This window comes from Arachis ipaensis, chromosome B02 (genome assembly GCF_000816755.2).
Source record: "Arachis ipaensis cultivar K30076 chromosome B02, Araip1.1, whole genome shotgun sequence".
NCBI classification, from domain to species: Eukaryota; Viridiplantae; Streptophyta; class Magnoliopsida; order Fabales; family Fabaceae; genus Arachis; species Arachis ipaensis.
The window spans coordinates 18,240,250-18,263,137 of record NC_029786.2 but is presented as its reverse complement, the minus strand read 5'-3'; the positions used below and the strand labels follow the sequence as shown (position 1 = coordinate 18,263,137).

Here is a 22,888-nt window from a genome sequence, read left to right as displayed (position 1 = left end):
CAATGTTTAATACTGTTGACAATAATAATAATAATAAAAATAAGGGGAATACTACGGTATAGATGCTAGATACAAATATTCTTCTTAGTGTTTTTGTTTAAGGACACGTGCCTCTGCTCTTTCCTGTAGCTATGAGAGCTTGTGATCATGATCATGGCTTATGAAAAGCTGGCTTTGCCGAAAGCCTAAAACATACACTGTAACGTGATTTTCATTTTCTTTTTGGATAGTATATGTTGGGATGCCCAATTATTTTGTTTGGGATATACATTGTAACGTGATTTACATTTGCTTTTGATCGAGTTATAAATTGTGTATAAAAATGTCCACATACAAGTCATTTACATATACAAGTTCATATATGTAACACCCTAACCCTAATTACCCTAAGCCTTACCTCGTGTAGCAAAGGTTAATCAAAGGTTACGACAATTCTAAAGCTTATACGTAATATATATATATATATATATATATATATATATATATATATATATATATATATATATATATATTACGAAAAAAAAAAATATCTCACATCGTAAAGCAAAGGTTAATCAAAGGGTACGACAAGTCTAAAGCTTATACATATAATACATATAGAAGAAGTAATATATTCTAGAAGCCCGATGAAAGATACAGCTCAAAATAGGATTTGAAAAGCGCAAAACGTACACACAAAACTACAAACTTAACGCACAAGATATAGATATAATATAACAAAATATAAGAGTATGATAGTAATAAGATCTAGCCATGGCTCACAGAGTTTAAGTCGGCTAGCTATATACAGACCATACAGAATTCTGAAAGTTAAAAACAACTTATATAAGTTTTTCTCTCAAAACAAGACTCTAGGCAAAAGTAAATACAAAAGTGAGAGATATAAGCAAAATAATCAAAAGCTCCAAAATATATCCAGGATCCTCCGCTCTGTCACCATCAAAGCAACTCACTGAGGTGGATTGCGACCTGCATCTAAAAACAACAACAGAATATGGTATGAGAATCGAAGGTTCTCAGTATGGTAACAGTGCCCAGTGATGTAAGATATAAGACTCCGGGACGCCAGAGGTAATCCTAGAACTTCATATCCATCACAAAATTCATCTTAAAGCATACTAAAACATTAAAGCATAACATTAAACATTAACATAAAAAAAAGGGGTCGTAGTTCACTTAACCAAATCCGCTCGTTTCTGTCTACCCGAGTGAATTGTTCTATGGAGGAGTTGGTGAGGTTGAATATAAAGGAGATGGTAAGGTTGCATGATGTGCCATCGAGTATAGTATCGGACCGTGATCCCCGATTCACATCAAGGTTTTGGGGAGCTTTCCAAAGAGCTTTCGGTACGAAGCTATGTCTCAGTGCTGCATATCATCCACAAACGGATGGACAGTTGGAACGGACTATTCAGACATTGGAAGATATGTTAATAGCATGTATTTCTGAGGGTTACACCGACAACAGGGATTGGAAGAGCGATTAAGACCAAGGAGTTGAATCCGAGGTGTATAGGACCATTCGAGATTCTAAGGCGATTCAGGCCGGTGGCGTATCAAGTCACTTTGCCACCCCCTCTGTCTAACTTGCATGACGTATTCCATGTGTCACAACTCCGTAAGTACACGTCGGATGCAGATCATGTGCTAGAGCCTGAGTTGGTCGAGTTGAGAGAGGACTTGACATTCTAAGTGACACCAGTAAGAATCGACGACACCCGTGTGAAGAAGCTGCGAGGAAAGGGAGTTTCATTGGTTAAGGGTGCTTGGAGAATGAGGTACATTGGCAACTTGTTGGATTGGTAATGCTGAAAGTATGATGCTTCGTGGGGAATATGTATATACATATGTATATTATATCGAGTGATTCGGATTTTCGAGGGCGAAAATCTTTTTAAGGAGGGGAGGATGTAAGAATCGGATTTTTCACGGATAAAATCATTTAAATGCCCAAATTAAATTTCGAAAAGTTAGGATGAGAATTTGGGGATTTAAATACGATTTTTGGACTCAGTAGGTCCTTCCGAGTCAGAAAATGTATTTTCTGCGAAAAATCGTAAAAAACTGCAAACCGACAGTCGAACCGGTTCAAGTCTGCTCGGTGCTGTGTGAGAAGCAATGAAAACAGCTGAAAACTTTAGAAAAATATTAGAGATGGAAAACCGGGCGTTAGTGTTAAAAGTTTGGCCCGAAGTTGGGCCAAATGGGCTAAAAACACTGACGGGTTGAACCAGACCCAAGTTGGACCCAAGTCCAACATATATAAGGGTTCATTAATAAACCCAAACACTCATAACACACTCAAACACACACACTCAGCTGAAGAGAAGGGGAAGAAGAGAAACCCTTGAGCACTATTCACTTCAATCTTTCCAAGATAATATCTTGAGTTACGGTGCTCCGATTTGCATGCCGTCAGTGGCTACGCGTTCCTTGTGAAGAGATCTACAAAACCCATGTAAGAAACTGGTAAGAAAAGTTCGAAATCTTCCAAGTTCCTCTCCTCTAAATTTTTGGGTTTTTAGGGTTTTGGATTAAATGAGTTTTTATGATTTTGGATGTTTAGGTTTGCTCTAATCCTTGCTTAGCATTGGATTTTCGCTATAAAATCTGTTGAAAAAGGTAAGAGCCACTAAACACTTGTGATTTTATGTTTAAATGGAACCCTAGGTTGATTTGTAATGGTTTATGCATATATAGTTTGATTATTGTGAGTTTGGAGCTTGTTGGTGCTTGTTGGAGTTACATTGGTGGTTGGATTTTGGTTGAAAGCTTATTTGGTTCATGTTGAGAATTGGCCAAGGTATGAATTCGGTTTTCTCTATGTAGTATATAATATTCATGGACACTTAGGCTAATGACTCATAGGATAGGGTTGAAATTTTATTTGTTGATAATTGGTTGGTTGATGGTGTACAATAATTTGGTATTGTTGATGTGGTTAAATGATGATGTTGAGATATGGTGGATTTGGATGATTGAACATTGTTGATTTATAAAATAAAGCATAGTTGGGTTAATGATGAAGATTGATGGTGATAAAGGATGTTTAGCAGATATGTGTTTGGAATGATTTATATATATATATATATTTGATTATTAAGGTTGAGAATGATGAAGTAGGATGAAAAGATTGGTATTAATTGTGAAAAGTAAACCAAAGTAGGTAAATTGTGTTGTAGAGGGGAGTTTGGTATTGTTTTGGTTGGTTTGAGATATGATACTTGGGAGAATTGGTAAGTTGGGAATTTTGGGTAAAAGTTGGTTTTTAATGAACTTTGTTTGATCATAACTTTTTCCTCGGTTTTCAAAATTGATTGAAATTTGTTTAGAATGAAATCTTATTGAAAACCCTTTAATTTGATATAAAGTTTGCCAAATTTGGAATTTTGTAGAGGAAGTTATGATCATTTAAAGTTGGTGTTAAAAATATGAAATTCTGCAGAGTTGCAGAATTTCAGGATTTCTGATATGTGCGCACGCACAAACCTGCATAAATCTCATTCTGTGCAGACGCACAGACCTGTGCGGACGCACAGGCAAGAAAAGACTCACTGTCTGCAGCGTTGGCAGTTGGCACAGCTTGTGCGCACGCACAAGTCGGGAAGGGCAGTCTGTTCGCAGCGCTAGCACAGCTTGTGCGCGCGAACAGGCATATGGATTTTCATACCTGTGCGTACGCACACTTTTAATATTTTCTTGGGTGTGCGGACGCACATGCCCTATTTCTTAAATTTTATTTTATTTTCAACTATTTCACCTTCCCGACGAGGTTGTAAACTTCTATAACATCTTTTTAAGACTCTTGGGTATATTTTTGAATACTTGAAAAGTGGGAAAGGATTTAAGGGTTTTAGTTGATATGATTTGGAAAATTTAGAAAACGGAGGCCTAAGTTTCTGGCGTATTAAAGGTGGTTCAATATTATATGATGAATGAGATGAGAATTAAGGAACTGTTGAGTTCGGAACTATAATGTGAATGAACAGTGGTAGAAAAGAGTCGAGGACTCTGAATGAAGTGATGGATACATCTTGTACTAAAAATATTTTTAAAAACCACTGCACTACTTTTTCATTAAGATTATGAGACGCTATGCGTCCGGCAGGGGCCGAGGTTGGATTCCGCCTGTCGAGGTAGCGGCGGCGGCGTAAGGGCGGTGGTTTGTCTCACTTGCGCTTAGATGTGAGGTCAGTGGCAATAGATCCCGCTCGCATCCCTTCATATCATCAGAGCGTACAGGCGCAAAACCCTGGATAGTGATTCGAGTACTATATCTCGGGGGTTCCCACACTATGAATCCGAGGGGCAACATCTCCATGGAGATGTGTCGGGTTGGCAGTTGAACCGACAATGTGATATCACAGCCAGTAGGGCAGGCATTCATCATATGAATTTCTACCTGTTTGTATGCTTTGCCGACTTGATATTGTTTTCCCTATCTGTATAACATGTCTAATTGCTATTTGTATTAATTGCTATGTATGCTTCTACTTGTGTTTTACTTGTATTGTATATACTTGTGCTTTTACTGGGATTGAGGAGGTTCGGAAGGCGGTGGCGATGGGATCGCATGGAGGTTAGGTTGGTGAAGGCTGTGGGACAGCAGTGTTCGGTTAGAATAAAAATCCCTTAAGCTAAAATACCCTATTTAGTTATGTTAAGATTTATCTAATTATGCTTATTTGTTTTAGAGTGCTTTAAGTTTGAATCTTGTGATTGATATGGAGTCTAGGATTGCCTTTGGCGTCCCGGGGTCTTATATCCTACATCACTGGGACCTGTTACCATACTGAGAACCCTCGATTCTCATACCATATTTCTGTTGTTGTTTTCAGATGCAGGTCACAACCCACCATGGTAAGTTGTCTGGTTGGTGACAGAAGCGGAGGATCTGGATACTCCTTTTGGGTCTTTTGATTTATTTTGAATTATGTCTCTCACTTTTGTATTTTGTTTCGCCTAGATGCTTGTATCTGAGAGAACAAAACTTGTATAAGCTGTTTTTATTGTTTGGGTTTATGTATTGTCTGTATATGGCTAGTCGACTTAAACTCCGCGAGCCGTGGCTAGTGTCTTATGATATTATACTATTATACTATGATATTTTGTTATGCCATACCTATTCCTTGTGCCTTAAGTTAGTAGCTTCGTTAGTACGTTTTTGCGCTTTTAAATCCTGTTTTTGAATTATGTCCTTCATCAGGCTTCTAGATAATATTATTCCTTCTATATATCATATGTATGAGCTTAGAACTGTCGTAACATTTGATTAATCTTTGTTTTACGATGCAAGGTAAAGTTTAGGCTAATTAGGGTGTTACAGGAAGCAGCATTCGAAGGGTTAAGTTAGGATTTGAGTTATAAACTTGAAAACCTTATATTATATACCCAAAATCTGGTTTAGCTTATTCTTTAAGTTTAATTCTGAGTGTTGAAGTTCTAGGATTACCTTTGGCCTTTCCGGAATCTTATATCTTATATATGTAAGTACCTTTACCATGTTGAGAATTCCGGGTTCTCATTCCATACAAATGTGATGAGTTTGAAAAATTCTATTTCTAAATTAGTGATGATCAAACATTATTAATGTGATTAATTTTAATTTTCATATGTTGATTTAAATATTTTTGTAATGCAGATTTTAGTGTTGGGTCGAAAAACATTAGCTAGCCCAATTTATATACTCAGCCTTGGAATTGAATTTATATGGCTAAAATAATGGTTGTGTTAGTTGGGCCAGAATTGATGAATTAAGCCCAATTTATCTTATCATTAGCTTTGATATAAATAATCAAAGAAGTGTGGCTGAAATATTTTGAATGGGCCAGATTCAATTCACACTATCATTAGCCCAACTCAAAATCTTGGTTGGATACTCCAATGCTTGATCCGAAAATATTTCATCAGGAAAGTAAATTTTACTATTTGCCTTATGCCTTCCAACGGATCTAAGCTTATTACCATGTGATGGATCCCAAATTCATTCAATTATCATTTATTGCATGGGAACAATGAGAGAGAAAAAGGGACATCTGATTTGATTGCAGCATCTAATGCTACATGCTACTCAAAGGGAAGAATCATTTCAATTAATTTCATTCTCTTTCCTAATTCAATGATGTTCAAATTTCTTTCTTCTCTCTCATCACTTTCCTTCTCTTCTTCGGTCCTTACACAGCAAACCATGGAGACTTTGAGCTATCAAAAGGAAGGGAAGGCAAGCTACAAGACTATCTCAATGATGGCAAGAAAACATAAAAAAATGCAGTGGCTAAGATCTTTAAACCATGAAAGGAAAGATATGGTGATGAGATCTTGGCTCCTCCATACCAAAAATGGAGAAGGAGATTCGGCCAGTAAGAAGAAGATCTTGGAGGAGATGACTTGTCACTACTTTTGAGTTCACTTATCACTGAAGGTAGCTAGGGTGGCTACGTGAGGAAGGAAGCAAAAGTGGAGCAGAAGAAGTCATCATCATCATGAAGGGTAAACAGTCAGGGTTTGATTCAAGGAGAAAGTGTGAGAGTGCAAGGCACAGAGTTCTCAGAGCTACCTGAGCTAACAGATTTCTCTTCTCCTTCAATGTATTCTGTTTTGTATTTTTCTGTTTAATTTTTTCATGTCTTGAGTCTCATGAAAAAAGGCAAACAGTGAGGTTTGTATGAAAAAGCCATAGAGTGGAAAAAGGCAGAGAGAGCAAAATTAAAAGAAAAAGCCATAGATGTCCTTAGAGTTCCTTTGTTCATCTATGTTGTGTTTCATGATTCTGTGGAAATCCCCTTGTAAGTTGGGTTAGCACTTTACAGTCTGTAATCAGGAAGATTATAGTGAAATTCCATCATGTTTGTGATGGAGACTGGATGTAGGCTGCACTGCACTTAGCAGCTGAACCAGGATATATCTAGGTGTAATTTTCTCTCTTCTCTACTCCATTTCTGTTTCTATTGCACAGGAGCAAAAACCAAAAATATCTCGTGTCAAGTGATGAGACAAAAAGAAAAGTCTCGTGGCTGGAGACGAGATAAAAGAAAAAGTCTCGTGGCTAGTCACGAGATAAAAAGACAAGAAGTTTCCAAAATTGGTTTCAAATGTTAGCAAGTATTATCAAGCAAAAAGGGGGCTAAGATTCAACCGCCCCTTCTCTTAGCCACTGATAACCATCAATTGGTATCAGAGCTTGGTCTCAAAGAGATCAAGCTTTGCAGCTTGGAGAAAGGATCCAGATGGCAGAAAGCAGTTGCTCAAATTTGGTGTCCTACGATCTGACCGAAGGACAATCAAGCAATAGACCTCCTCTTTTCAATGGGAAAAACTATACCTATTGGAAGGAGAGGATGAAGATCTTTGTGCAAGCAGTGGATTACAGACTTTGGAAAATTATCCTGGAAGGCCCTCAATATCCAACTGTTACAAGTGCCGAAGGAGTTGTCTCTCCTAAACCAGAAGCAAGTTGGACGGAAGAAGATAGAAAAAAGGTGGAGCTCAACGCCAAAGCTATCAATCTGCTCAACTGTGCTATCAGCTTTGAGGAGTACCGATGGGTATCACGTTGCACAACAGCAAAAGAAATCTGGGACAAACTCCTAGTTACTCATGAAGGAACAACCATTGTGAAAAAGACCAGGATAGATATGTTAAACAGAGAGTACAAAATGTTTGCAATGAAGGAAGGAGAATCCATTGATGAGATGTTTGAGCGCTTCAACACCATTATTATTGGCTTGGATGCTATGGGAATCAAGTATCCTGAATCTGTGCTAGTGAGAAGAGTGTTGAAATGTCTTACAAAAGAGTGGGAAACAAAAGCTTTAATTATCTCTGAGAGTAGTGGTCTTGACTCTATGACTTATGATGATTTGAGAGGAAATTTACTTGCTTTTGAAAACACCTACTTGAAAAAAGATTCAAAAAAGAAAGGAATAGCTTTTTCATCTGTCACTAACCCTCTGGATGATGAATCCAGTGATAACTCATTTGAAAATGAATTTGTGTTGTTTGCAAAAAAATTCAGGAAAATGGTAAAGCTCAAAGGCAAAAGCAGCAGCTCAAGGAAAATGAAGAAAGACCTTAGCAAAGTAACTTGTTACAACTGCAAGGAAATGAGGCATTTCAAATCTGATTGTCCCAAGTTAAAAAAGGAAGAAAAGCTAAAAAGAGGAAAGAAGAAGGGACTGATGGCTTCATGGGAAGATTTGGAAAATGACTCAGATGATGATGATGAGGAATCTGAAACAAAGTCTCAACCATGCCTCATGGCTGACCTTGTTGAGCAGGTAATTGTTCCCAACCCTGACACTAAATCTCTTCATCTTATGATAGATCATCTTTCTGAAAAATAAGATGCTTTTTGCTGGATAATCAAGAACTTGAACAACAAATTATCATCCTTAAAGCAGAAAATGGATTTTTAAAAGAAAAGCTAAGGGAGGCCAAAACTGCTTGTGATCTTGTTGAAGAAAATAAGAAGTTAAAATCCCAAATTAGGAGCTGTGAAAGTGACCATTCGGTTGTTGCATATGTTGATTGTTTTAGAAGGAATGAAGAGTTGCTTAAAGAGGTCAAAAGGCTTAAAGAAGACTTAGCCAAGTTCACACAAAGTTCTGAAAATCTGAATCAAATCTTGGCTAGCCAAAAACCTCTTTATGATAAAGCTGGCTTGGGGTTTTATAAATCTGTTGAAAAATCTCATTTTGAAAATATTGCCTCATCTTCCAATGATACAAGATTTCAAAACCCAAGAAGCTTTAACAAAACAGCAACTCCAAGATTTTGTAGATTATGTAACCGAAATAGACACTTTCCCATACAATATTTTTTTGGTGAAAGGATGATAGGTGAAAAAGTTTACAAGGTTGTTTTTGATTATAATGGCTTAGGACATAAGAGATGGTTTAACGTGAAAGGATCCAAGAAAATTTGGATACCTAAGGTCACTTGAGCTTGTTTTGTAGGTGAGCCTAGCATCCAAACGAAAAGAAAATATGTGGTATATGGATAGCGGATGCTCAAGGCATATGACCGGAAAGACAACCTTCTTCATAAAGCTTGATGAATATGATGGAGGACTTGTCACTTTCGGTGATGATGCAAAAGAAAAAATAGTGGCTGTTGGAAAAGTTGGTAAAAATTTTTCATCTTGTATAAATGATGTCCTTCTTGTGAATGGTTTGAAACATAATTTACTTAGTGTCAGCCAATTGTGTGATTTAGGTTTTGAAGTTATTTTTAGGAAGTTTGTATGTTTGGTTGTTTGTGAGAAAACTGGGGATATTTTTATTTGAAGCTTAAAGAGTATAGAACCATAGAGGAATCCATACATGTTACTTTCTGTGATTCTAATTTAATTCCCAGTGTTGTAATAGATAATGATTCAGATGGTGAAGAGGCTGGAACAAGTAAAGAAAATCCCAAATCTGCTCAAAATAAAGAATCTGCCAGTCTAGTTTTGTCTTGTCAGATTGGAGGAGACATTTCCATTTTATCTCCTGAGCAGACACGAGAAACTGAAACAGTGAGACCACCAGAAACTCATCAAAGCTCAACACCACTTCGGAAGCCTAGAGAATGGAAGTCTATGAGGGGTTATCCTCATGACTTCATAATTGGTGATCCCTCTCAAAGAGTAACAACAAGATCCACCACCAAAAGGCAATCCGAACCAAGCAATTTTTCCCTCTTGTCACAAATGGAGCCCAACAATGTCAAACAAGCTCTTGAAGATCCATCTTGGGTCAAAGCAATGCAAAAAGAGCTTGCTCAATTCGACAAGAATGAGGTTTGGACACTAGTACCTCATTCGGATGGTAAGAAAGTTACGGGTACTAAGTAGGTGTTTAAAAATAAACTTAGTGAGGATGGACAAGTTGTTCATAACAAGGCTAGATTAGTGGCCCAAGGTTACGATCAAGAAGAGGGTATAGATTTTGATGAGTCTTTTGCTCCGGTAGCTAGAATGGAAGCAATTAGGTTGCTTCTTGCCTATGCTGCCCATAAAGGTTTCAAATGATGACTTTTGTGCAGTAGGGTTTTGTGATGCAGATTATGCGAGAGATAAAGTGGATAGACGGAGCACATCCGGCATGTGTTGCTTCCTTGGAAGCTCACTCAACATGTGGTCAAGCAAGAAGCAAGCCACAGTGGCTTTATCCACGGCTGAAGCAGAATACATTTTCGCATCTGCATGTTGCTCTCAATTAATTTGGTTAAAAACACAATTGGAAGATTACAAATTAAAGATCAATAGTATACCCTTATTTTGTGATAATATGAGTGCTATAAACATTTCAAAAAATCCTGTTCTGCACTCAAGAACTAAGCACATTGAGATAAAATATCATTTTATTAGAGAGCATGTGCAAAAGGGTACTATTGATATTCAATTTGTAAAATCTGAAGACCAAATTGCTGATATTTTTACAAAACCCCTCTGTGAAGACAGATTCTGCACCTTGAGAAAAAGTTTGGGAATGTTTGATTTAAGTTGTATTGATAACTTGTAAATATTTGACTCTGTTCAGTTTTGTCTCGTAGGTTTAGACGAGATAAAAATGAGGGCATGATGGAAGAGCTATAATCAAGGGGGAGGCAATGCAGAATTCAATTTTCATGGGCCCCACCAAATATCTTTGACCCCACCATGACAGTTTTGTTAGTTCCTTATTTTTTGAAAAATAAAATCACAAAATCTCTTGGTTGTCTTATCAAATCTTGTTGGAAGAAGCATGTTGTCAAATCAAATCTTTCCTTCCAACTAATTCCTTGATTCAAGGAAACTCCTTTTCAGTTTTTTGAAACTTCCCTGGTTAATAACCGCGCCCTTAATGGTTAATAACTCCCTCCACTATCTCTTTCCAATCAGCATTTAATGTCCCTCTAACCTCCCTCCACTCACCTCACCATTCGGCCATCTCTCTCTCTTTCCAACTTCCATCACCATTCATCTTCTTTATAATGAAAAAGAAAACAGCACCAAGAAAGAGTGAAAGAATTCGTCTCTCTCAAAAGCTTTCCACTCCCCAAACATATACACACATACACATTCACTCCACTTCTTCATCTTCTCCTTCACCTCCCACCAAGAAATCCGAACCAATGAGGCGCAAAGTTATAGCCCAGAAATCCTCTGGAAGGAGGAAAAGCGACAAGAACAAGGAACCAAGCATGGAAGAAGAGGAAGAGGAATCTTATACATCCCCTCCTGCTTCACCACCGAAGAAATCCACTCCCCATGCATCCGGAAAAAGCTCTCAAAAGACCAAGGGTTTCGTGTTTCACGAGACCAGGGAACCCGCAAACCTTGGATCAATGGAGTTCAAGAACAAATTTCATAAGCCACACTCTCATTATGATCCTTCAAGATTCTCTACATGTGCATTCTATGAATTCCACAAAGAGATTTTGGAAAAGCGGCATCTATGACCCTCATACTTGGTGAATCTTGATTCTCTGGCTGCCAAAGGGATTAATTTACATCCTCTGTTTGACAATCTCAAATGGTCTCCATTGCTCCTCATTTACAAAATGGTTTACCCAGGGTTGGTAAGACAGTTTTATGCGAATCTGAGATTGATTGATGGTAGTCTTCACTCCTACGTGAAGCGTGTGCATATCACTCTGAATGCTGAGACCATTGGCTCTGCCCTTGGTTACATTGATGAAGGGCCGAGGGTTTATATGACTGACAAATGGGATGCGCACGTTGGGGTCGCATACAAGCAAGTTCTTCATCAAATTTGTGAAAATATGTCTGGACTAGACGGCACTGTTCCTGCTCACAAGGCTCTTGGACCAACCAACTCACTACTGCACCGCATCATAACTCACATTCTTACCCCACAGAGTGGCTCTCATAACAGGGTAACCGTATCTGATTGTCTCATAATATTTGCTCTCGTTACTTCATCTTCTATTTTATTTAGTTATCTCATGATTAGACATATGTGGGAGTCTGTAAAGAGTACAAAAAAGGCTAATTTACCTTATAGAATGTTTCTCACGTGCATCTTTGAGTACTTTAAGGTAGATTTAACAAATGAGGATGTAGAAAACAAAGTCTCTATGATCAAAGGAGGCGGCGCTGTTAAAAAGGGAAAGAAATCTATGGCTTCGGATGATGATTTTGAAAGCCGGCCAGAATCCTCAAAGGCGACCGATTCCCTCAGAGACATTCTCACAGAATTCTCAAACATGTCCAATCTCATGGTTCAATTTCATAAGTCTGCACGCAAACTTGCATATGAAAATGAGTCGGCCTGGAAGAAATGCCAAGAAAGGGTTGGTCTAATGCTAGAAAGCCTGGATGATGAAGTGGGTAGTGAAGCAGGGGCCGAGGGATCTGACTTTAATCTCTCTGATGATTAAACTTATGTTTATTGTTTGATATTGGCACACTTAGGCTCAATTTGGTACTTTGTTTTGGCCTGTTTCTGTTGGAACAATAACTCTGTGATACTTTGTAGACACTTTTTGGGTTATATTTTGCATATTATGTTTCCATGTCATATCTTCTTGCAGGTGCCCCTTTGATGACAAAAGGGGGAGAAAGTTCTGAAAATTGAAATCTGAAAACAGGGGATGAAAGGAAAACAGGGGATGAAATTTTCGTTTGAAAATTCATGATCACCCTTGTTAAAAGGATACATCTGATTAAGCATGTTGATAATATTGATATTGCATCATTTATTTCACTATGATTACTGCTGCTGGAAATGCATTTGGCATTTAGTTTGTGATGTTTGGCAATACAGTTGTTTTGATTACATGAATGCTTGATTGTTAATTAATCTTGATGAATATGCATACTCTAATTCATCTTGGTTAACAGGCTTGATATTTTTGGCAGTTCCTTTAAATTGTGTAAAATCAAACAGCTGCCATGTTTTGATGTGATCATGTGTGGCTCAAAATTTTTTTACCATAATCATATTGCTCTGATATTGTGACTGGAAAATATTTGAAAATTTTTTTTTTTGAACAACATTTTTGTACTAAATTGATATGTATAATGCTTGAGCAGAAAATCATTTTATGATAACAAATGAGTTTTGATTATCAATCCAACTCTGTTCATAAATCAAGCACTCAACATTTCAAAATTAACATGTTGAATAACATTGTTACTTTAAGCTTAATTAAAACTGTTGCAGGTTAGTGCTTCCCTTGATAAGAATGGCATACATTAAGGGGGAGTCTTGTGAAAATTTGAAAGGGGGAGAAAAACAAATCTTCAAAAGGAGTACTCTATACTCTATTTCTTAAATTTCTTTCCATTTCAATTTTAATAATGTTTGTCATCAAGGGGGAGATTGATGAGTTTGGAAAACTCTATTTCTAAATTAGTGATGATCAAACATTATTAATGTGATTAATTTTAATTTTCATATGTTGATTTAAATATTTTTGCAATGCAGATTTTAGTGTTGGGCCGAAAAATATTAGCTAGCCCAATTCATATACTCAGCCTTGGAATTGAATTTATATGGCTAAAATAATAGTTGTGTTAGTTGGGCCAGAATTAATGAATTAAGCCCAATTAATCTTATCATTAGCTTTGATATAAATAATCAAAGAAGTGTGGCTGAAATATTTTGAATGGGCCAGATTCAATTCACACTATCATTAGCCCAACTCAAAATCTTGGTTGGATACTCCAATGCTTGATCCGAAAATATTTCATCAGGAAAGCAAATGTTACTATTTGCCTTATGCCTTCCAACGGATCTAAGCTTATTACCACGTGATGGATCCCAAATTCATTCAATTATCATTTATTACATGGGAACAATGAGAGAGAAAAAGGGATATCTGATTTGATTGCAGCATCTAATGCTACACGCTACTCAAAGGGAAGAATCATTTCAATTAATTTCATTCTCTTTCCTAATTCAATGATGTTCAAATTTCTTACTTCTCTCTCATCACTTTCCTTCTCTTCTTCGATCCTTACACAGCAAACCATGGAGACTTTGAGCTATCAAAAGGAAGGGAAGGCAAACTACAAGACCATCTCAATGATGGCAAGAAAACATAAAAAATGCAGTGGCTAAGATCTTTAAACCATGAAAGGAAAGATATGGTGATGAGATCTTGGCTCCTCCATACCAAAAATGGAGAAGGAGATTCGGCCAGCAAGGAGAAGATCTTGGAGGAGATGGCTTGTCACTACTTTTGAGTTCACTCATCACAGAAGGTAGCTAGGGTGGCTACGTGAGGAAGGAAGCAAAAGTGGAGCAGAAGAAGTCATCATCATCATGAAGCATCAACCAGTTAACAACACATCGAGAAAGTATAGGGAGCCAATGAAGATTTAGAAAGTAGTAGAGATATGATTATTAGTGTTACATTGTCTTGTCAGGTTATGCTTTTGGGACGAGTAGTTTTAGGACATAATATTAGAATTCCAGATCCAAAAGATCAAGAGTTCGAACCTTGGTAAACTCAAAATTAGCTTTTTATAACATGAGATGTTTATTATCCCTGCCGGATATTCATAAACCAAAAATTTAGTCCATTGTACACATTGTACACTTAGACCATTGGCTCCCTAGCACTACTCCAATACATCATCACTTCATCAGTATTCAGAATTCAGTAGTGTAAGTCGTCGCTGCTAAGTGGGAGCACTCCTCGGCGCTGACCCATCTCACTCTCTTCTCTTCTCTTCTCTCTTTCTCTCTCTCTCGTATGCTCCATTCTCTTATTCTTCTTCATTCTTCTGATCCACTTCCATCATTTCTCAAAATGCAATACTTCACCACTGATTTCATCGCTCAACAAAATTATTAATTCATATTCTGCAGGAATGGCCTTCGTTCGCGCACCGTCACCGTTTCTTCTCGTCCTCGTTCTAGCTCTCTCGATCTTCGCCGCCATTACCGCCACCACCACTATTCCCCAACCGATCTCCGATCATCACCGATCCGCCGCATTGAACCTCTTCGCCCCTTCTCACGGATCGTTTCCCAGGTTAAAACCAAGAGAAACCCTAATTAAACCCTCTCGTAGCTCATTCTCGTAAAGAATTACTGTTGTTGCGATTTGCAGAAAAAATGTTTCTTTTTAAAAAAATGCTGTTGACGTCGCCACAATTGTTGTTGGGAGATGGCATTCATGACAATATTGCTGCTGCAATTTGCAGTTTCTTAAAACGATAAGATTAGAGTTAATATGCTGAATGTGATGTTGAGATTGTGTTTGTTGTGCGTAGAGATCAGTTTGCGTTGTGATTCCATTAAATGCATTATTTTTTCTGTTTGATTCTGATCTGTGCAAATGCTGCTTGTTTCTTTACTATTGTTAGATTTGTATGCTATGTTGGAAATGGTCTTGACTCAACTGATTGAATACTGTGTTCTGTTTTCATCAGTTTGCAGGATGCGTATGAGGCTCTCAGGGTTTTTGAGATTCTAGGGATTGAAGAGAAGCACCGTGTGAGCACGGACACATGTAAGGTGGTGTTGGAAAATCTGAGTTCGTTGTCATCGTCTCTTAAGGATTTGTTCTATGCTTTGAAAGTTAATGGCATATTGAAATGCAAGGTTAATGGGGAGGTTTTCGAGGTACTTATATTTAAATTTGTTTTTATTAACTATTATTTGACTGCAGTTGTTGCTTGTTTCTAAATAGGATGTTCGAAAACAATACTGTTATTTTCAAACCTAAATATGATACAAATTTGAAATGTCCCACTTAATGTGGTGTGCAATTATTATCGGCTTATTTAACTGCAAAATACACATCATTTATTGTTGCTCTGATCATAACATTAGGTGATTAACTAGAAATTTGTATATTGTTAACCATGTTGAGAGGGTGGAAAAAATTTGTCAGATAATAATTTTAAGTATGGAAACTAATGTAATTCATTTATATTGTAAAGGGTATTGCTTCAAGACTCAAGGCTTCTATCAGCGATGCAAGTCCTTTGCCTGACCTATACTACTCAATAGGAGGTTTGGTTCTCATAAAGGTAATTTTTTGGCCTCTACTTTACGCAGCAAACCCAAAGGACTATGTTAAACATGTTTTTATGTTTTTATTCATGAAGCTTATTTCCTTGGAATTTTACCATTATAGTTGATAATTCAATTTTTTAAATATGCCAAATCTTCTTTCATGATGTGTTAGTTTAAGTTTTGGACACTTTAGTATTCTTTTTTCATTTCCTGTGGTCCTTACCTTCTTTTGATCTCCTTTGCAGGATCAGGATTCAAATGTTGATGTTCTTCTTGCTGATGCCACGGGAACTTTTCAGTCAATCAAGGTTCCTTCTGTTATTTTAGTTGTGTTAAATAAGATTGCTGCGAGTTCTACTATTGAAGGATACTTCCTTGATAAATACTTTCTTGTGTGCTTTTGATGTCATGCCCTTACTCCTCATCATTGGCAGGCTCAAAGCCAAAGTGATGGAAAATGGCGCTACAGTTCTGACAAAACGGAATCCAGTGCCTATGCTGCTGGTAATTCATGGAAAAATGTTTTGATATATTATTATTTATCTTTCATATGCCTAATATTTTCCATGTCAGAGCTAGCATTTGACTTGTGCCTTCCCTTGAATTATTTTAATTGCTGAACTTTATATTTACTGACAACTTCTTGTGTGTATCTTGCAGGATTAGCATTTGAAGCCCTTGCTGGAGTGATTTCACTAGCATCATCTGAAATTGACCAGTCTAAGGTAAAGTTGGATCCTAGCTAGTTGTTTAATTGAATAATTTTAACAAATTGTCTAGAAATTTATTTAGATAAAATTAATTGCACTAGAAATAGTATGTCATGCAGTACATGGTGATATGAAGTAAATTTATGAGTGTTACATTTCTCTTAGTATCTCTTTAGCCCTTTATGTATAATAGGAACCTTTCGTGCCTATTAATCCACCTTTTTTTTATTAAATGTGTGTAAAAATCATAAATGTGAGGTTACTCAAGATGGTAAGTACATTACACTTCAATTAAGAGGTCTTTGGTTCAAATTTTAAAAATAACCGAAAGTATTTTATGCATATATAGGATGAAGAGCATTTTTGGGCGGTAAAAAATTGTGCATCAAACCTCTCCCAATCCCCATTATATATAGTAGAATCCCCTTTATATATTTTAGAGATTAGAGAAGTAACTTTCCTACATGTTGTTACATCTTGGTAACAGAATCTGTCCTGTCACATCTATTAATATCTTATACTAGTTCCGTATTGGCAGGTCAATACTGTAAAACATGATATACTGAAGCTTTTTGACAGCATTGAGAAAAATGGTATGCATGGCTGCTTCTTTTACCTCATTCAAAGTGAGAAGTTTTAATATTTATTTTATAACTATGTAATTCTCTTTAGTTGGCATGTAATGGGACATTACAATTTTTAATATACTTAATGCCCAACGTTTCTGATCTAAGTAGCCCGAGGTTAGATGCATCTTCAGAATTCTTGAATTTTGAGAGTCCATTTGATTAGGGGTGAGATTGTTGGATGTTTGTTTTAGTTCACTCGTTTCTGAAAGGTGCCATTTAGCATCAAAGTGAATAATTTCCTTGAAGATTCTTGTACTTTTAGATGAGAGGAGCAAATATTGGTCATTAGACTACATATGGATGTCCAACATTAAAATAAAGGACATATGATCACTCGAAAATGTCAAATGGCTTTATACTTTATTTTTGACCCATTAATGTAAAATATCCATTGGTCAAAATTACTTTGCATTATTACAATTAACTATTAATCTGACTTGATATGCTTGACAAACACACGTGCACATGCATAATTTAATTGGTCCTGCCATTCTTTATGTCTAATATTTTGCATGTTGAACTTATACAAACATATTATAAATTTACAGATGATGGAAGCTTCTATTTTGATGGGGAAACTGTTGGTGGGCATGAGCATCAGGATTCCCTTTCCACGACCTCTTCAGTTGTTCGAGGGGTTACTGCATTTGCTGCTGCAGTTTCTGGAGAAATAAATGTATGTAGAGTATATGTGATTACTGTCCATTTTTTTTAAAGAAAAAAGTTTGGGAAAATATAACTTTTATATTTTGCCTTTGCATTTAGCAGCTTCCAGGGGATAAAACATTGGGTTTAGCAAAGTTTCTCTTGGGCATTGGAGTCCCAGGAGATGCTAAGGACTTCTTCAATCAAGTTGAATCGTTAGCTTTTCTGGAGAGCAAAAGGCAAGTGCCTATACAAGTCAATCTATTGTTTAAATTTGTTTTACAGCAATATTTCTTTTCCTTCTGTTTCTTGTTCTTCTCAGCCAATGTAACTCTTGACTTATCTTGTTGTAGGGTTACCATCCCATTGATATTGTCACTTCCTGAAACGGTCTATTCATTAACCACGAAAGGCCAACTTAAGGTATGTAGCTAATTAAAGTATTTAAAATCTTTGTTTAGCTATAGTTTTACTTTATTAAGGTCTTGGTCCTTGCAAATTTTCCCATATGATATTGGTCCGTATTTTGGATTTTGGTCCTTGCCCTATTAAGGCACTGGACATTAGGTTTCTATCTCAATGCCTTCTCATGATATTTGGTATTCTTTGTTCAACAAAAAAAAAGTGGAAAATATCCATTGACTTGGTAACCCTATGGGTTTCTAATCTTCTTGTTGATGAGTCAAACCTCTTTAAAAATTCAATTGCAATTTATAAAATTGGTTTCTCTTCATTTATCACGAATAATTCTTGTTATTCTTATTAGCCCATATATTCCATATATTTTTATTTTTGTTTTTATCTTAAGGAAAAGTAACACTCTATACCTTGAACACTAGTTGCATTACCTACAATCATTGCTAGTTGATTCATCTGCATGCCATGCTACATCATATCAATACCTCATCCTTATACATATCCAATTCTGCATGCAGCATCTATTTCACTCAGCTATACAATTTTACTCTTCACTTATGTTCTCCATAGATTTGTGAATAAGCGGTGTTTCTACTTATTTACTGTTGAGAAAATATGACATTTATTACAAATTACAAAACTGATCAGGTTCGTGTGAGTACAGCACTTGGTTCAGCCGCACCACCTCTAGTAGTTAAGCTTGTCCGAGCTTTCAGTTCTGGTGCAAAAGATTCAAGTATTATTGAGAGCAAGGTGAGTGATGAGTCAAAGGACTTATTTTGAGGGGTGAGGCTTGATAGAATATATAATTATAGCACTATTATTTAGTTTCCCTGGATTCTCTCTTATCTATGGCATTGTCATTTTTCCATGATGCAGGAACTCCAGTATGACAAAAGAAGTGGACTTCATGTCTTGGATGGTTTCACAAATAATGTGGATGTGGGAACATATGTGTTTGTTTTTGAGGTATTCCTGTTTATTTAGTGTAGGTTTTATTCCCCTTCTGTTGCATACTTGCATCAAGATATATTTGTGTTTTCCTTTCAATCATATTATGTTACATGTGTTTGTAGATTGTGCTTCATGACACTCACAGTAAACAAGTTTATGCTACCGGCGGCCAAATTCACATGCCTATATATGTTACTGGAATTATTGCAGTCAGCAATGCAGAAATCGGAGTTCTGGGTGACCTTGGAAGTGTCCAGACAAAAAAAGCGTAGGTTTCCATCATCATAGTTAGGATACTTCTGATTGCAGATTAGTATGTCGTCATTTTCTTGTGACTCTGTCCTGTAAAATTTAGGTTATATCTTTGTACCATATTCTGTTTGTAGCTCTTACTTTGATGACTTTTTTTCATTTTCCAAATTCCATTTACTGGTGCAGGCTAGATCTTGCCGGAAATGATGTTGTTTCATTTTCAGCTAACCATCTGCAGAAGTTGCGGTTTTCTTTCCAATTGGCAACTCCTCACGGTCATGTTTTTAAGCCACATCAGGTATGCCGCTGCTGCATAGACCTTTTGAATGTCATTTCTGTGGCCTGTATATTGAGGATTTTGTTGTGCTGCAGGCAATTTTGAAGTTTAGGCATGAGATAAAGGTAGAACACGTCTTTGTGATTGGAAATGTTGGCAAGAAGTTTGAGATCACTCTGGTAAGTATATCTTGGTTGGAGTACTTGTTAAGCTTATTAAATCGTGCAATTCTGCATAGTTTATATCTCTCTGGATATATAAATTGAGAGATTAATTGAATAGAGAAGTTATCTTGCTACATTATATTGCACAAATTTTACCACTTGTAAGGCAACTGTAACCTTATATTGCTACATTAGAACTGCTGACCTTCCCTAACTGCTTTTTTGCTATCTCTAACAGAGGTGCTTATATAAACATCTTTCTTTGCCATTATAATTTTGTGAATGCCGGAAAGTCTTGTATCTCATATTCTTTGTTTGTTCTTGTTTTGCTTACATTGTTGTTTTGGCTTGTAGGATTTTCTTGGCCTGGTGGAGAAACTGTTCTATCTCTCAGGCAAATATGATATTGAGCTGACTGTTGGTGATGCTGCCATGGTATCTCGCAAAACCTCCTTTTAATTTCAATTTCCTATCTTGTCCTTAGAAACAGTAAGGATATCCAAGTGAAAACTACTTTATTTCAGGAAAACTCTTTCATACGGTTGCTTGGCCATGTCAAATTAGATCTTCCGGAAGCACCTGAGAAGGCAGCCCAACCTCCTGCACCCCCAGTTGACCCGTACTCAAGATATGGGCCCAAAACAGAGATAACTCACTTATTCAGGACCCCTGAAAAGCGACCACCTCAGAATCTCTCTATTACTTTCTTGGGTTTGATCCTTTTGCCATTCCTTGGCTTTTTAATTGGGGTAAGTCTTATTTTGGTACTTGGGTGGCATAAATATATTTGTCCTCATGCCTCTTTTTAAGAGAAGGCAGCGGTGTAGAAAAAAAATGGGAAAAGTAACACAAATGGAAAGTGAATAATGCAGTGTGTTTGTGTAGCCATTTTGTTTATTTTTATGAACTTAACATATGCTTAGGATGAGAATGTTATGCTTGATAAGTAGACGCACCAGATAAAATAAGTTGAGAACGTTTGCTTTAGAGAGAAGTTAGGTGACATGCTCTCATGCATTGCAGACAAAATAATAGAATTCATCTCAAGTGATTTGTTCATGTAAAGAGAAGACTTGTAGAAACTTCAGAATGGATCAGATTGATATCAAGACAATGGTTAAAGGGAGACCATAATGAATGACTTAGTCTTAATTGGCTTATTTGTAGACATGGTTTATGATAGGACAGTGATTTCATTTTTAGTGGGTGGGGAAATGTAAAACGGATACCTTTTATTGACAAAAGACTTGGTAGTTGTAGTAGCAGCAGATGGCTGCTTTATTTTCAGTTGATTTGATCTGTCGTGGTCATCACTCCCTCTTATCTCATCTACAGTTATTACGTTTGGGGGTGAACCTGAAGAATTTCCCCAGTTCAACAGTACCTGCTGCATTTGCCATGCTGTTCCAACTCAGTATTGCCGCAGTGCTGTTGCTTTATGTACTTTTCTGGTTGAAGGTATGTTCACTCTTCACTAGTGTAGCATTATGAATTGATGTTTATTGGTTCCTGTAGACCAGAAGTAACTAATGCATCAATCAGAAGCATTATCTCCTTTGAACATTATTAAAACTGATTTTGGGGAGGAGGTAAAATTGATTTTGCGTAATTTTTTTAATTTTTTATCATTTGATTTCTAACTCGCTCAATTCTTTCCTCTGGAATTGTTTTTGGGAGAAGTGAAAACATTTTACATCTAAATCACATTTGGAGTGTCTACAAACATAAATCACATTACGTCAAACATCAATTCGAACTAAATTCAGTCAGAACTAATTCTACTTAGAATCAGTTCAGCAGAAGCAAAATCAAATACATAAATCACCTGAACAAGTGGTGGATAGTTGCACTGGAAGTGTTCGTTTTCATTCCCCTTCTTATCCGAAAGGGGAATACTATTACTGTCTGTTTATTTCTATTTCTCCTTTGAAGTGCTTATCTCTAGTTACTTTTGCTGATGTTGCAGCTGGACCTGTTCACTACTCTCAAAACACTTGGCTTTTTGGGAGCTTTCTTGATGTTTTCCGGGCACCGGATTCTCTCCTATCTTGCTTCGACATCAACCAAGTTGAAATCTGCATGAGTGAAGCAAGTAATGTCTATTATATAAAGCGATGATTAGATAACTTGAGTTTTTCACTTTAAGGAATTTTTTTAACTGATCCAATTTTGTAGGACCCTTGTTGTACTAGTTAATAACAAATTTAGAGAGCTCAATTTAGAGACAAGTGCTAAAATTTTATGGTCATAAAGTTTTATCCTTGAATCAATCACCTGATTTTAACATATGCTATATGGCCTCAGTATCATGGTAAGCTAAGATTCAATTTGAATTTGAGAGGACTGTTGATGTTTTAGGGTGTGATTTGTTGGGAAGAAATGCAGGAAGCAGTAGGTTAAAGAGTAAAACTTGGTTCCTCCAAAAATCACGAAATATATGATAATAACGTCTCGAGTTTTAGCTAATGGATTAGAGGTTAGTGTTTGATCTGTTGGTGTGAAGTGTGAACACGTTTTTCCTAGCATTTTGTGGGCGCAGTATGCAACATTTAGATATATAAACTTGAAAATGAATTATAACTAAAAGTTGAGTAGGTTCTAACTTCAAACATAATGATTATTTTGATAGAAAACAAGATAACACGAAGCCTCTGCGAATATTGATGGATGTTCTTAATGTTTCTTTATATTTTTTTTTTCCGTTTTTGGGTTCTTAATGTTTCTGTGATCGGTAAATAATAAAGCTTTTATCTATAATGAAATCTTTATATCTTTAAACTAAACATTCAAACCCAAAAAGGAGATGTAGTGCATTAACCAAAACTATCTTGCATCAGACACCAAAAAATAAAATATCTTGCTTCAAAAGTTTTTATTCTATATA

General features: G+C 36.5%; 1 protein-coding gene and 1 long non-coding RNA gene across 4 annotated transcripts; one reads left to right on the top strand and one right to left on the bottom strand.

Moving 5' to 3' along the window:
- Nucleotides 14,548–22,384, top strand: LOC107625028 (dolichyl-diphosphooligosaccharide--protein glycosyltransferase subunit 2). 3 transcript variants are annotated; one of them, XM_016327553.2, is made up of 20 exons: nucleotides 14,548–14,683; nucleotides 14,802–14,967; nucleotides 15,368–15,560; nucleotides 15,881–15,970; nucleotides 16,202–16,264; nucleotides 16,391–16,460; nucleotides 16,617–16,681; nucleotides 17,205–17,259; nucleotides 17,844–17,971; nucleotides 18,064–18,179; nucleotides 18,294–18,363; nucleotides 19,006–19,110; nucleotides 19,237–19,326; nucleotides 19,434–19,579; nucleotides 19,750–19,861; nucleotides 19,936–20,019; nucleotides 20,359–20,439; nucleotides 20,529–20,753; nucleotides 21,340–21,462; nucleotides 21,971–22,384. In XM_016327553.2, the coding sequence occupies exons 2-20, from the start codon at nucleotides 14,804–14,806 to the stop codon at nucleotides 22,085–22,087; spliced, it is 2,097 nt and encodes a 698-aa protein (XP_016183039.1). In that variant the 5' UTR covers nucleotides 14,548–14,683; nucleotides 14,802–14,803; the 3' UTR covers nucleotides 22,088–22,384. The 3 variants fall into 3 exon arrangements, with proteins under 3 accessions (XP_016183039.1, XP_016183038.1, XP_020971274.1); XM_016327552.2 differs by having other exon boundaries at nucleotides 18,061–18,179; XM_021115615.1 differs by lacking the exon at nucleotides 14,548–14,683 and having other exon boundaries at nucleotides 14,690–14,967; nucleotides 18,061–18,179.
- LOC110268757 lies at nucleotides 21,339–21,964 on the bottom strand. Its single transcript, XR_002357184.1, has 2 exons — nucleotides 21,830–21,964; nucleotides 21,339–21,513 (listed from the first exon to the last, which is right to left on the bottom strand). It is a non-coding gene; the product is annotated as an uncharacterized LOC110268757 (long non-coding RNA).

Coding starts and splice junctions, on each gene's coding strand:
- LOC107625028 (XM_016327552.2), top strand. CDS start 14,804: ATGGCCTTCGTTCGCGCACCGTCACCGTTTCTTCTCGTCCTCGTTCTA. Junction 14,968..15,367: donor TCTCACGGATCGTTTCCCAG/GTTAAAACCAAG, acceptor TGTTTTCATCAG/TTTGCAGGATGCGTATGAGG. Junction 19,111..19,236: donor CAAGTATTATTGAGAGCAAG/GTGAGTGATGAG, acceptor TCCATGATGCAG/GAACTCCAGTATGACAAAAG.